Source organism: Patiria miniata, unplaced genomic scaffold (assembly GCF_015706575.1).
Source record: "Patiria miniata isolate m_02_andy unplaced genomic scaffold, ASM1570657v1 HiC_scaffold_3, whole genome shotgun sequence".
Lineage (NCBI taxonomy): Eukaryota > Metazoa > Echinodermata > Asteroidea > Valvatida > Asterinidae > Patiria > Patiria miniata.
In genome coordinates, this window is record NW_024037069.1 from 40,398,876 (window position 1) to 40,412,693 (window position 13,818).

Below are 13,818 nucleotides of genomic sequence, written 5' to 3' on the forward strand. Positions count from 1 at the left end.
CGAGAATCTTACATAAAAACTGAACCATGCGTAGATATGCATAATTTAATTTAAAGGACAATAACAAGTACTTGGGCAATCATTTAAATCATGTCACATCATACTCTCAATAAAAAAAGACACACATACAACAAAATGTTTTCATCTTTTTCGTGAAATCATTGTTCACAGGGTACTGGCATCATTTATTTTTTTGCCAAAAAATAACCTTGATGTATTGCTGCTTACACTTAATGCATGTACATTTAAAATATAAGTAGCTAAATAAAAAAAGAAAAGATCATGTCCAACAAAGACTATTGGTCCTGTAGTATTCTGCTCCCTAGTTATGTCAGTAGGGAATAAATGTGTGCTTCGAAGGTTTAAAACACTCTGTTGAAGAACGTGAGTTCGGAATGCTGATAATTACCCGAGCCAAAGGCAAGAGTAATTATCAGCATCAGACTCCAACCAGTCTTGAACATAGTATTTAATACCAACCAAGCACATATTTATTCCCGACATATTTACACCGACCAAGCAGGTATTTATTCATAAATACCTCTCCTGTACCAAAAAATTCAAAAGTTTTCGGTCCAAAAGTCAACACAAGTCAAAAATTAAAAATCTTCCAACGATTTTGTTCAACAATTTCCCTTCGCGTTTTTCAAAACATCCTTCTAGCTATATAATGGAGTGTCCAGCTGGTGAGTAAGCCGTAAACAACTTCTTTTATGGAGATTAGTGCATACTGCGCAATGTTGCGCAGAATGCAGCTGTCATGGTGCGTTGTGAATTTAGGACGATGAAATACTGACTCACTGGTAGTATTGCGCATGGCTGCGTAAGGATTGTGAACGTTCAACCAATAAAACGATAAAAGGCACTAGATTTCATAGAGTCCAAATTTCATGTGACACTGGAAAAGTGTTCAACCACTCAGCCAACCGGTCTTTCGATCATCCGTTTAAGACCGGCCACGTGACGGGCTCTCGACCATTGGGAATGGGTAAACTGTCTTTAAGGTATCTATGCATGTGGGATAAACATCCCTTGTAACATTGTACTTTGTTACAAGATGAGGAAACATTCTTGCATTTGATGCTTTGAAACATTTAAACTTGTGGCATTGCAACTTGTGACCATCAGCCCCCCCCCCCCCCCCAGCTGTCCACCTTAATACATTGGACAGTAATAGGCACCTCTGAATAATTTCAAAAATGCTTACATTTGGTTGGCGACACATGAAAAAATAACATTCTTTACTAAAAACCATTTCAGAATGTCTCTTACAGAAACACTGATTTCAACTGAAAACCCAATGACTAAGTTTTGTTCTGTGCCAGGCTCCATGGGTAAATAAGACAACCGGTGAGTAGATCCAACGCGAGGGATATGACAGGGTTTCTTGATGCAGATAATTCAGGCTGGGTGGAGGACTTCTTGGAGGAGTTGTAAGACAGAAGGAGGACATCATAGAGACTCATATGTTGGACCTGTGAGCAAAACAATACAACTTGATAAATGTCTGCTTCACCTTAAATTCATACTGAATATTGATACTTTGACACTGCATTACTATTACCCAGAAGATATCACACATACAACTGAAAACAACTCCTCGAAAAGTGAGCTTCAACTACCTATAATCGATAGACAGGTTGATCTGTGGACATTTGTTTCCCCAGATTTCAACAAAAAAATGGAATTCAGAACTAGGCCTGGGCATCTTCAACTTAAGGTGGATTCTTTCTGCTTTCATCCATGAGAAACAATTTTGTTTGGATACAACTTCAAAATTTACCTCCACAGTAATGAATGATAGTAGTAAATCAGTAACGCATAGTCATCATAATTTAAAACAATTTAAAACGGTTGCCCCGCAACCGTGACTGTTTCCATGACATAACACCACTCTAACATCAACTTGGTCAAATGGAACGTTCATTGACAGCATTAGTGTCTTCTGTAGGTTTTATATGAATTAATCCCTAATCCCTATGATCTCAGAATAAATACAAGATTTCTATTGTTTTAGCCACTGTGACCTTGACCCTTGACCTTTCGACCCCCAATGTGATTGGCTCCTTAGGATTGCCAAGGACAATCCACAAACCAAATTTGAAGTTCATATGTAAAGTATTTCTCAAGTTATCGCGCTGACAAAATTTCTATTGTTTCAGCCACTGTGACCTTGACCCTTGACCTTTTGGCCCCAAATGCAAAAGGCTTCTTAGGATTGCCAAGGACAATCCACAAACCAAATTTGAAGTTCATATGTTAAGTATTTCTCAAGTTATCGTGCTGACAAAATTTCTATTGTTTCAGCCACTGTGACTTTGACCCTTGACCTTTCGGCCCCAAATGCAAAAGGCTTCTTAGGATTACCAAGAACAATCCACAAACCAAATTTGAAGTTCATATGTTAAGTATTTCTCAAGTTATCGCGCTGACAAGATTTGTCCGGACACACACACCCACACACCCACCCACCCACCCACCCAGACTTGTTTCACATACCTAGTGTGGACTTTCCTTTCTTTTCGTGTAGTTAAGGAACACCAGTGGAAAAACTCATTTTTCTCAAACTGTGAAAACTCTTACAACCCAATTTTTTTTCAATGATTCCCTTTAGTGTTTCTCTTCATCCTGCTACAGATAAACCTAACCCAAAAATGCCTCTAAACCTGTTTTCCAGAAATGGGGAAACACTGTGTGGACGTGGGCAAGTCCACACTTCGTCGCTGCTACCTACATTATGTGGACGTCTTTTGTTCGGAAGTCCACACTGCGTATGTAAGACAAGCTCACCCACCCACCCACCCACACACCCACGGAAGGACAAGGCGGAAACAGTATGCCCCTTCGGCTTCGCCGCGGGGCATAAAAAGATGTTATCCATCTTTACAACACGATCATATAAAGGGATCCCAGCAATTTACTCATTCACATATGCACGAAGCAAGAGCCCAGAGACGAGCCATATAGACAAATCCCAACACTTGATCATTGTACACTCACAAGGCCCCTTTCAATGGAGAAACAACTGTGTCAGCTATTGTACAAAGCAACTGCCCTGGGATGGATTATCTGAACAATAGCTAGCACAATGCTTTCGCCATTGAAGGGGGCCTTCAGGATAGAATTGACAGCGTGCTCGGATCTATACCACATTATAATCTGCTGTGCAATATCTGAAATCGAATTTTGGTGGAACTGAAGATGGCAACTAAAATTCAGGGAATCCATTCCTCAAAAACTAGTCATGATTGCGATTCCAAGTTTAGCACTGATTCATTTGTTTCTGGTGCAGAGTTACTGAGCTTCTGTAGCAGTATTGTAGGTAGTTGAGGCCATGACAAGTCCAACGCAGTTCCAGTCACAGTCCAGTCACAAGTAACGTAGATGACCCATAGAAGAAGGAATGCATTTTTCGCAGTGCATTTGAATAGCTTGTGGCTCGACTTAATTGGGACTGGATGACTTGTGACTGGCTTGTGATGACTTATGATTGACTTGTGAAGACTTGTGATCACTTGTGAAGACTTGTCATGACTTATGATTGACTTGCGATGAGTTGTGATGGACTTGCGATGACTTATGTTGACTTGTGAAGACGTGTGATGACTTATGATTGACTTGTGATGATTTATGATTGACTTGTGATGACTTATGATTGACTTGTGATTGACTTGTAATGACTTGTGATTGACTTGTAATGACTTATGATTGACTTGTGAGGACTTGTGATGGACTTGACTCTAACATCGCAATACAGTCCCCAACACCAACCTGCATGACCAATGCTCTTGGGCAACCCTCCCCGGGTTGTTGCAGAAGGTCAAAGTAGACACCGCTCATGAGCACATCAGAGCCGGTCAGCCACAGCAGAATGGAGTACACAGGCAACCATTTCAGAAGATCAATGGTCTTGGTCAAAACACCCTCCAGAAATATGACCGCCAGTCGATGCTGAAAATACACCAACAAAAATGTGATAAACAGAAGAAATTTAAAATTATATTGCATCTGTTTACTAAGAATTGTCATTGTACATGTTGGTTCTTTTCTCTCTTCACAAAATGGTTTTATGGACAACTTAAGCAGAAAAATTTGCTGGATAAACTAAAATTTAATGCTAAAATGTAGTTTGAAAGGATGTTATTACAAACTAGCAAACTAGGAATGAAAATGGAAAGCCATGAAATTGCCAATAAAAAAACAAAAATGCAGGTGAATGCTTGTAGGGCACATAATAATCATCATAAACAGTGAGGTACTTTCAATTTTATCTTTTTCAGGGATTTAAAATCATTAAGAATTGCACCATGAAATTCATAATGGCATACACACATTATTTCAAGAACATCATAAGATTTGAAGTGGTATGTCCCGACAAATAATAAAAACTGAACCCCACCCACCATAGTAAAGACAGCGTAAAACAGCATTGTCGTGGGCAAGAGGAAGAGCAAGACGGTGAACAGCAGGGTACCGATGAAGAGCTGGTCCACATCATAGTTGCAGGTGTCGATCCGCTTGCGGAGAACGTTCCACTTCTTGCCTCGGAAGAGTCGCCAGAGGGCCAGCAGGCCAGTCAGCTGAAGACGGTAAATTCTACGCATGAAGATGGATAGCCCAAAATGTATATTACAAAAGTTGCAGTGATGTCAGTAAAGTGAGCCACCGTAAATTACAAACTTAAACAGATTTTGGCTATGGGAAAAGCAGAACAATTGTACCCTTACATAGTTTCGATAATATATCGCACAGAAGAAATATACTTAAGGGTCTCTTGAGTTCAAAACAAGCCCATACTTTCACAGCTGGAGCCAATTTCATTGAGGTGGTCGAGTACAGACATTTGCTCTGTACAGGAGTCAGGTTGGCGCGGGGGTACTTTCCTCGACTTCCACCACTATGGCCTGGGTTCAATTCCTGCCCTGGTTCGCATGTGGATTTGGGTTTTCAGTCCCTACCTGATTCCGTGGGTTTTCCCCAGAATATTCTTCTAGGGTTTTTCTCCAACCTCTACAACTGTAATTTCATTTCATTATCTCTCTCTACAGGTTTCTACAGCCTTCGGAGGAATCTTTGGTTTCAATACCTGATATAAAATAACAATGTTTATTTGATAATAAAAATCGGCCAAAATACCAAAGGTTTATACTGCTTGTAAAAGGGATCACCGCTGATATTTGTTATGTGCATAGTTGTATGTAGTACATCTATAAGCCCTTTAGTTATATTCCTTCAGTCTCAAATTGTGTCACATGCAACCCGAACAAACTGTGACAAGGGCATTCCTTTGCCTTTTTCAATCCCGTTAACTTGTGACCCAACTTGTGATTTGACTTGTCATGGACTTGAAATTGAGTCCATTTATATAAGAAAACAAAAGGACTTATCCATGAAGTACCATACAACTGTCTCACCTTGCTGCATAGACATAGAAGCAGTAGACATGGAATGTCAACATAGACACCGTGTCGGAGGCGACAGCTAGGATGACGGACACCCCCAGACACCCTGTCAGAGACATACACCAAATAGCCCAGCCAAGCACAGGCTGTATGATGGACAGGTAACCTGGGGAACAAGATTGAAATAATATGGTTGGCCGCTTCGAATATGAGGTGAGGTACTTTAAATTTTCCTTCCAATGCTTTGCCTAAAAAAAAAACGAATATCGTTCATTCTCTTTTCAATTGCATCATTGAAACCCGAGATATCACGATCCAATTATCCCAAGACGTATAACAAGAACCAAAAGATCTGAAATTCCAAAATGCAAGAATCGCAATATCAAATAAACCAATGATCTTAAAACAACCAAGATCCAAATAAATCAAAAAAAAGTCCCAAGGCCACAATCTCCCAAGATCCAAAAACAAAAACAAATTCCAAGAATTCCAAGAACAAATAAATGTGAAATTCCAAAAAATCCTAAGATCCAAACATACCCATGTGATTTGACTTGCGTTTGACTTATGACAGACCAGACAGACTTGACTAAAAACTCACATAATGACTTACCAATCCAAAGGTAGACGTGATACAGGAAGAACTGACCAAGGAAGTGGGCGAGGGCGCTGTTTAACTTGAGGCCGGCAGGGGCTCCCATCAGCCATTGCAGTAATGTTTGCAGTGACCCGGCTGTTGTCTAGTCACAAGAAACAAGACCCCAACATGTGTTAATCATAAATTGTAAGTACGCGATTTCTGACAAAATATTGGTTTCAATATTAGCACTTACAATATTTGAAAATGAAAAATCCTCACAACTACTTAATTTGTGCTCAGACTCTTGGGTTTTACTTCAGTCAAATCATAAGTCAATCATGAGTCAATCATGAGTCAATCATGAGTCAAATCACAAATAAGATCAAAATTCAAATAACAAGAGAAGAACAATCATGGAGGTAGGAATAGAAGGAGTTAGCACGAAAATCCCCCTGGTTTTAATGCACAATTAGCACCTTCCGCAGCGCCTTGGCATTTTAATGACTGCCGGTAATCCCCTTGAACGCTATGTCTGATGCCGACCACTAGCTCCATTCACTTCCGAAGAAGCTTGACTGGAGTACATACTTCCTACCATCCAACAATGAAATATATATTTCGGACATGCGCAGTAGGTTTCAAGCGTAGGCGAGCCATTGGGGTCTTGTTTTTCGGATGCGCAACAAAAATCTTCCTGCCATGCCCTGTGAATAGAAATAACATAAAATGTTTCGGAAACGTAGCACTTTCAAATGATGACAGAATCGTAACTTAGCGATGCTTTAGCACTTTTGAAAAAAAAACCACTTTTTGGGGGCGATGTCGAAAAACGAAACTTAGTGGCAGTTCTCCGTAAGCCACATGCAATGCGCGTGCGGTTTTGCAGTTTTCGACAGGCTGAGCGTGGAATGTGTTTACTTTGCGGTCGTTATCTGATCGATCGTGGCGTGAGACATGGCCTGTTTGATCTATGCTTGTGCTAACTCATTCTTTTCCTACCTCCATGGAACAATTAAGGTCTTTTGTCATACATGTAGTTCATTTAGCTTGTCACTTGATATTGGACTAGACGACTTGTAGATGACTTGTTGACCAGTAATTGACTTGTGATGACTTGATCACAGCTGTGCAAGGATCTTTAAAAAATTAAAGATTGACAAAACTCTGATACTGTCAACACAGGGCTAGATAGCTCAGTTGGTACCAGTAGCGCGCCAGTCAGTATGGTGTTGTTCCACAGAATGTAGGTTCAAATCTTGCTACTTTCTTTATTCAACCAAATATTGATAAAAAAGACACGGCAATCCTAGTAAAGCAGGTCCCACAGCACACACAATTCTATTCAATTGATTCAGAATATGACTGGAAATGTTTCAAGCATCTGGTGTACACAATGGACCGGACGGTAAGCACTGCCCGGCTCACAATCCACAGTGATAATAATAATAATAATTTGGGAGGCTAATCATCCTTACTCGCAGCTGGTATGCTGAATTGCGAAGGACGCTGGCACGTAAAGGCGCCTATGGCTGCCAGCCACATCGACCCATATGTGACCACGGAGCACAGCCTGAGATCGAAAGTGTTTGATTCAGTCAGTCAATGAGTCAGCAGGTGTAACGAGGACACTATGGGCCCTGTGCACCAATGCAAGAGCACACGTTTTTACCACTTGTGAGAGCCCCATGGACGGGACCGCGAACAGCGTGTGCGTACTATGGCATACTCATTCGCATGCGAAGTCTGAACGACTTCCTAAATGTGCCAAAGATTAGCCACAGCGTCTTCGCGTGGGCGTCTTCGCGTGGGCGTCTTCGCGTGGGCGTCTTCGCGTGGGCGTCTTCGCGTGGGCGTCTTCGCGTGGGCGTCTTCGCGTGGGCGTCTTCGCGTGGGCGTCTTCGCGTGGGCGTCTTCGCGTGGGCGTCTTCGCGTGGGCGTCTTCGCGTGGGCGTCTTCGCGTGGGCGTCTTCGCGTGGGCGTCTTCGCGTGGGCGTCTTCGCGTGGGCGTCTTCGCGTGGGCGTCTTCGCGTGGGCGTCTTCGCGTGGGCGTCTTCGCGTGGGCGTCTTCGCGTGGGCGTCTTCGCGTGGGCGTCTTCGCGTGGGCGTCTTCGCGTGGGCGTCTTCGCGTGGGCGTCTTCGCGTGGGCGTCTTCGCGTGGGCGTCTTCGCGTGGGCGTCTTCGCGTGGGCGTCTTCGCGTGGGCGTCTTCGCGTGGGCGTCTTCGCGTGGGCGTCTTCGCGTGGGCGTCTTCGCGTGAGCGTCTTCGCGTGGGCGTCTTCGCGTGAGCGTCGTCGGCGCGCGAATACGTTCGAATTCAAATTGCGATGGTCTCCCAAACTAATGCCCATAGACTATTGTAGTATATTTTACTAACTTACAATTACACCATAACAGCCTCGCTGACCAAATTTCACAACCAAGATTGTTTAAACCAATGATAAGACTGATTGACGAACCCTTACTGTCCTGAATCCTCCAACTGTACTATGATTTGTCACACACCCTGAGCATTTAGGGGTAAAGGAAAGAACTTACAGTGGCCGAGGATATGATCCACTCTGCCCACGCGTCGGGCCAGTTGTTGCGCTGTATCCACCACATCAGAAGCACGCCAACCAGCATGTCTATCAGAAGGTATGTCCACAGGTTACGGGTCCTTGCAGAATCAAAATTCAGAACATCACAATTTAAAAACAAATTAACTTCTTATATTTGCATTTTATCAGAGGGTCTTTCTGAGCAAAACAGGCACAAGAAGAAAACCGAGGTCAAATTGAAGACATGTTCTGCCTGTTGTAAGTATTTGATGTTACTGGAGGATTTTTGGGCTGTTGCAATAAACAGCACATTCAATTACGTGTAATGCTGATGCACAAAACTGTGCACATAATTTATCTCACTGTAACGGCTTCTAATTTTCATGAACAACTTTGGTTTAAAAAAAAGGAAATGGTTTTAGCGAAGGTTTCAGCAAATACAAACAATAAAAATTCTATCAAAACAAGGAAATGCCTAAGGGGTTGGGGTTAATCCAAGAAAGCATACATGTGAATTTAACCTGATTGGTAGGTCTCACCTCAGATATTCACATCTGGTTTGAGATTCGGTCTGTTCTGCTCCTTGCCTTCTAACTCTGTGTATGTCAGACCCATCAGCACTGTGTGCATCTAACAACTCCTGTAGGTGATTGTACTTGGCCTGTATCTGACAACCAGTCTGCGTGAATCTCAGAACTCTCTGGAAAACTGAACTTCTCGATAGCCTGTAAAAAAAACAAGGGTTTGGCTGCAGCTGGTGGAGGGGTAGCACACATATATTTTGCTGAACTTGGAACTGAATTTGATTTTCTGAACAGAATGTTAAAAACTTAAGAGTGATTTGCAGTACAGAAGAAGAGTGCAGTTATGAGGATAAATTAAAGATCATTTTGCTCACTACCTAAATAACCAAAAGGGAAACACTTTCCTACTTTTGAAAGATATTTTTTTATGGGAACCATTAGGGGATTTACCTGAACTCCCAGTACATTTTTGGATCCTCCACTGTTGTACTAAACTTGCATTTAGTTATATTTTTTAATATGGATTCTGTGTACTGTATTTTTCTGTGTTTTAACTTTGGCAGTGTACATAAGACGAATTTCTCCATATTTTTTTTCTGGAGACCAATAAAGTATCAGTATCAGATACAGTATCAGTTTAGGCACCTATGTATGTAGCATATTTTTGTAACTTGAACTTTCAAAGGGCATCAAGCCCAGTGTAAAGTAAATATGACTGGGCCCTAAGTGTCTTCCTCTTCCCTTACAAAATCCCACAAAACCTCTGAATGGCTTATAAGGATTGTGGGAGTGTTATGGTTACATAAAACACCAATTTGGCGTAAATTGATTCAGAGGTCTGCACAGAGGGCTTGTAAAATAACTGGGGCAGTGAGTTTCCTTTCCAAATCATGAAAATTACCTGCAACAAAAGTCGCTCCGGAAGGGCAGCAGGGAAACTGTTGCCATGGAAACCAAGACTGACACAAAGAATGAGACAATCCAATGAATAACTGACGACTTGTTGCTTTTCCTCTTAACATCCGAGGAAATGTCCCAGTCTGTCAATGTCCATAACTGTCGCACCCCTCCTTGGATGATCGACAAAACTGTTTCAATCTTGAGAACCGTTCGCCCGTACTGGTCTGTCCCACATCCACTATCACCACAAGCAGTTGGACTGTACTGATCGGTAGTCGTTTCCGAGTTGGACGGTGTGTCCGTTGCATCATTCCTACCCGGCAGACAGCAGGCATATATCTTCCTCTGGTTGTACAGGATGAAGTGGTGGTCTTGCATCAAGGCCTGACCATCTTTGTACAACGTGCATGTGGGTAAGCTGTAGAGGTCTGGTCGGGTGAGTTCTAGGCAGAGGTCCTGGGAAACTTGCTGGCAGAGCTGCTGTATCTTGATCCTGTCAGGGTCCCTCAGGTAGGTTAATGGGCCGAGTATAGTCAAAGGTTGGTGTCGGATGCTTGTCATCATCTGCAAGTAGAGGGGGCAAAAAGCAGCTATAAACTGCCTCAAAAGAATGTCTTTGAACTGTTAACTATTTATAGGAAAGCCTGATATTTCAATCTCAGCTGAATTTCATGCATGTTGGCAAAGTTTTTGCTTCTGTAAAACTTTAGTTTCTTGGATCATAACGTCAAATCCTCTCTGTCAATTTTAACAACATTCTTCATTTTTTTTCTGAGGCATCAATGAAGTCCCAAGTGTTCCATCATCAAGTTTGAGGCCTCAGCTCACATTTTATACAATTTTATTACAACGTATTTTGGGGTGTTTTTTTTATGCCATATAGCCAGCCATCTGTTTAAAAAATCAAAGGATATGCCTTAATTAGGTTTTGGGACTCTCAATACACAGTAAGTACTAAAAGTTCAATATCTGGACTGTGGAATTTTACGCACCTTTAACTGTCTCCTGATTTCAAATGGATCAACAGGAAGGTGAACCACGGCCAGGACACAGATGGTATGAGTCTGATGATCCACCCAGCCGATGCATAGACCACTCTTGGCACTGACAGCATAGTCAGGAAAGAAGACCCTCATCATGATGGCAAGGGATGGGGAGTCCGCACAGTCGGATTATGTGTCAAAGCTAGGCATAAAAACAGCAGCGGTACACAAATTACATTCACCGGTCACCGATTCCTCCCAGTCCTATAGGGGTGTGCGTTACGTCTCTCTTTTGAAGTATCTGTAAGGCCAAAAAAAGAAAATATTCGGTCTCTGGTCAGACCAAAGTTCCGGAACTGACGCGGCCACGCGGCTTTTTATTTTTTTTTTTATTTTTTTTTTTCTTCTTCAAGCTTGGATTGCACAGACAACGTGGGGTACTATTTTGCTTTTTTGGTGTCCTCATGTACATTGGTGTCCTCCATAATTTGCCTTGGTGCTTTCGATCATTTGCCTTGGTGCAATTTCCCATTCCTTGGTGCTCTTTGGTAAAATAAATTGAGGAGGTGCGGAAATAGAGGGCGCTGTTGGAGCTACCGCGGAACATTTTGGGAAAAAAAAGATCGACGCGCATGATTAAAATCGACGCGCGCGCTGACCAGAGACCGACTTATTTTTTTTTTTGGGCCTTATATGAAGGCCCTAGGCCGAATAAAAAAAAAAATGTTTCTCGTCCGGGTTTGTGAAAAAAAATGGAGGAAGAGGGGCTTTTTATTTTGTATTTTTAATTTTTTTCAAGATGGCCACCATGTTAAAATTTCCTGCAACCGTTGGTGTTTCCATTGTTCAAAGACACTTTTAATATGAAAGACAAGTTGGACAAGAGAACTGGACATATTTAAAGTGTCATTTAGGCCTAGAGTTGTATTGGTCTACAATGAACAGTTTTCAATGCATTTGCTTTAGTTTAACTGTGGACTTTTTCAGTGTTTTTTTAGTGCATTTTTCAAAAACAAAAAATAATTTAAAAATCCAGGCGGCCTCCAAAAAGGAAGCAGGCGGGGACGAGAAACATGATTTTTTTTTTACTTCGCCTTATGCCTTTGTCAAGTTTGTGGGGAAAAGTTAAAAAGATACTAGATTAGTACTAAATACTAGATTTCTGCATTCTACCAAAGTACCAACTCAATGCAACCAATGATGGTAACCTATCCCACTCTGACAACTCCACAATGACATATCAACAATGCTACTGGCTGACTGGCAGTAGGCTAGCCCCATAAATGTGGCCATTTTACTGGACTTCCTCCGAAATAAAGGCCACACTTACACCATGTACAAAAACATGTCGAACTTTGTCAAATTTTGATTAATTTCACATTTAGGCTTAGGCCTACTAGTTTGTAGTTTTTGCTTTAGAAGCATATTCCACCCTCTTTATAGGCTAATCAGAAAGTGCTGCCTTTTTCAGATGTCTATTTTTGTGAAATTTCCAGATTTGTTTTTACACGTTTGCGTATCAAAATTTCAACATGAAATTTCACGAAAATTAGACAGTATCTAAAAAAGGCATTTACGGAGGTAGTCCAGTAAATTGGCCACATTTATGGGGCTAGCAGTAGGCTAGCCCCATAAATGTGGCCTATTTACTGGACTGCCTCCGTAAACATAGGCCACACATCCACATGTACAAAAATCGTGTCGACGGAGCCAAATTTTGATTTTCACATTTAGGCTTAGTTTGTAGGGTTTTTTTGCTTTAGAAGCATACTCACCCTCTTTATAGGCTAATCAGAAAGTGCTGCCTTTTTCAGATGTATATTTTTCGTGAAATTTCCAGATTCATTTTTACACGTTTAATTGCGTATCAAAATTTCAACATGAAATTTCACAAAAATTAGACATCTGAAAAAGGCAGCACTTTCTGATTAGCCTGTAAAGAGGGTGAGTATGCTTCTAAAGCAAAAAAAACCTACAAACTAAGCCTAAATGTGAAAATCAAAATTTGGCTCCGTCGACACGATTTTTGTACATGTGGATGTGTGGCCTATGTTTACGGAGGCAGTCCAGTAAATAGGCCACATTTATGGGGCTAGCAGTAGGCCTACTGTGCAGTGAGGGCGCTCTGCTTTCCTACATCATGGAGGAAGGAATAGGCCAAAATTTGGAATGTTTTACTCCTTAATTAAAGACTCCCAACAGTCACTGGTTTTGTGGGCAACAAACATAATTCACTGAACCACTCAATTCTATTTCTCAACAAAATATTTCACACTACAATGTACTTCTAGTTTTAGTCATACTTTCTGCATCACTTTGGCAAGTCGAAGCTCGGTTTCCTCCTGCGCCGCGCCTGTTGACTATCTTTTGATTTTACGGTGATGACAAATAGCGCCACCAAGAGTTGTAATGTGAAGTGTAAACATAACTTGAGAGAAAAATGAGACTGATCATGTGTTCCTTCCTCCATGTTTAGATACAAAAGTAATGCGTACTAAAACGGCACCTTGTTATCATTAAAACTCACCAGTCGAAAAAGTACTTGAGATCCATGTTGTGAAAACAAGACTTCAACTTTTCTCCGAGTAGAAGTTTTTTCAAGTTTGCCTAAAAACATATCCTATATTAAAAGATCCTATGCTGTATGTTGGGCGGTCTGTCTGTTTGATGTCTGTGTGTCAATTTTTTTTGTAAAAGGCCTATATGCGGAAGCACAAAATGTAAGGGTTAATGGCTTAGTTACATCTTAAAGCTCATGGTTGTATATAAGCTCCGATTTCCCCTCTCTGAAGTCAGGGTTGGCATATGAAAAAAAAAAGATTTATTTTTGTTTTATTTTTTGCCTTTTTGGCAACTTTGCTGCCTTGAGACTTTCAATAGTTAAATATTACAT

The 13,818-nt window shown here is 41.4% G+C and overlaps 1 protein-coding gene across 1 annotated transcript; it reads right to left on the reverse strand.

Moving 5' to 3' along the window:
• Positions 1-847: 847 nt before the first annotated feature.
• Positions 848-13,308, reverse strand: LOC119738436 (phosphatidylinositol N-acetylglucosaminyltransferase subunit Q-like). Its single transcript, XM_038213332.1, has 10 exons — positions 13,229-13,308; positions 10,935-11,127; positions 9,944-10,539; positions 9,058-9,243; positions 8,517-8,637; positions 6,016-6,142; positions 5,415-5,568; positions 4,404-4,596; positions 3,772-3,951; positions 848-1,475 (listed from the first exon to the last, which is right to left on the reverse strand). Exons 2-10 carry the CDS (start codon positions 11,079-11,081, stop codon positions 1,305-1,307), a joined length of 1,875 nt encoding a protein of 624 aa, XP_038069260.1. The 5' UTR covers positions 11,082-11,127; positions 13,229-13,308; the 3' UTR covers positions 848-1,304.
• Between the last annotated feature and the right edge of the window lie 510 nt (positions 13,309-13,818).

What these genes read in the sequence shown, in the direction of transcription:
- LOC119738436 (XM_038213332.1), bottom strand. Translation starts at nt 11,081, where the DNA reads ATGATGAGGGTCTTCTTTCCTGACTATGCTGTCAGTGCCAAGAGTGGT. An exon ending in ACCAGATGTGAATATCTGAG is followed by an intron (nt 8,638 to 9,057) that starts GTGAGACCTACC and finishes TGATTCTGCAAG; the next exon opens with GACCCGTAACCTGTGGACAT. An exon ending in TCACGTCTACCTTTGGATTG is followed by an intron (nt 5,569 to 6,015) that starts GTAAGTCATTAT and finishes CTTGTTCCCCAG; the next exon opens with GTTACCTGTCCATCATACAG.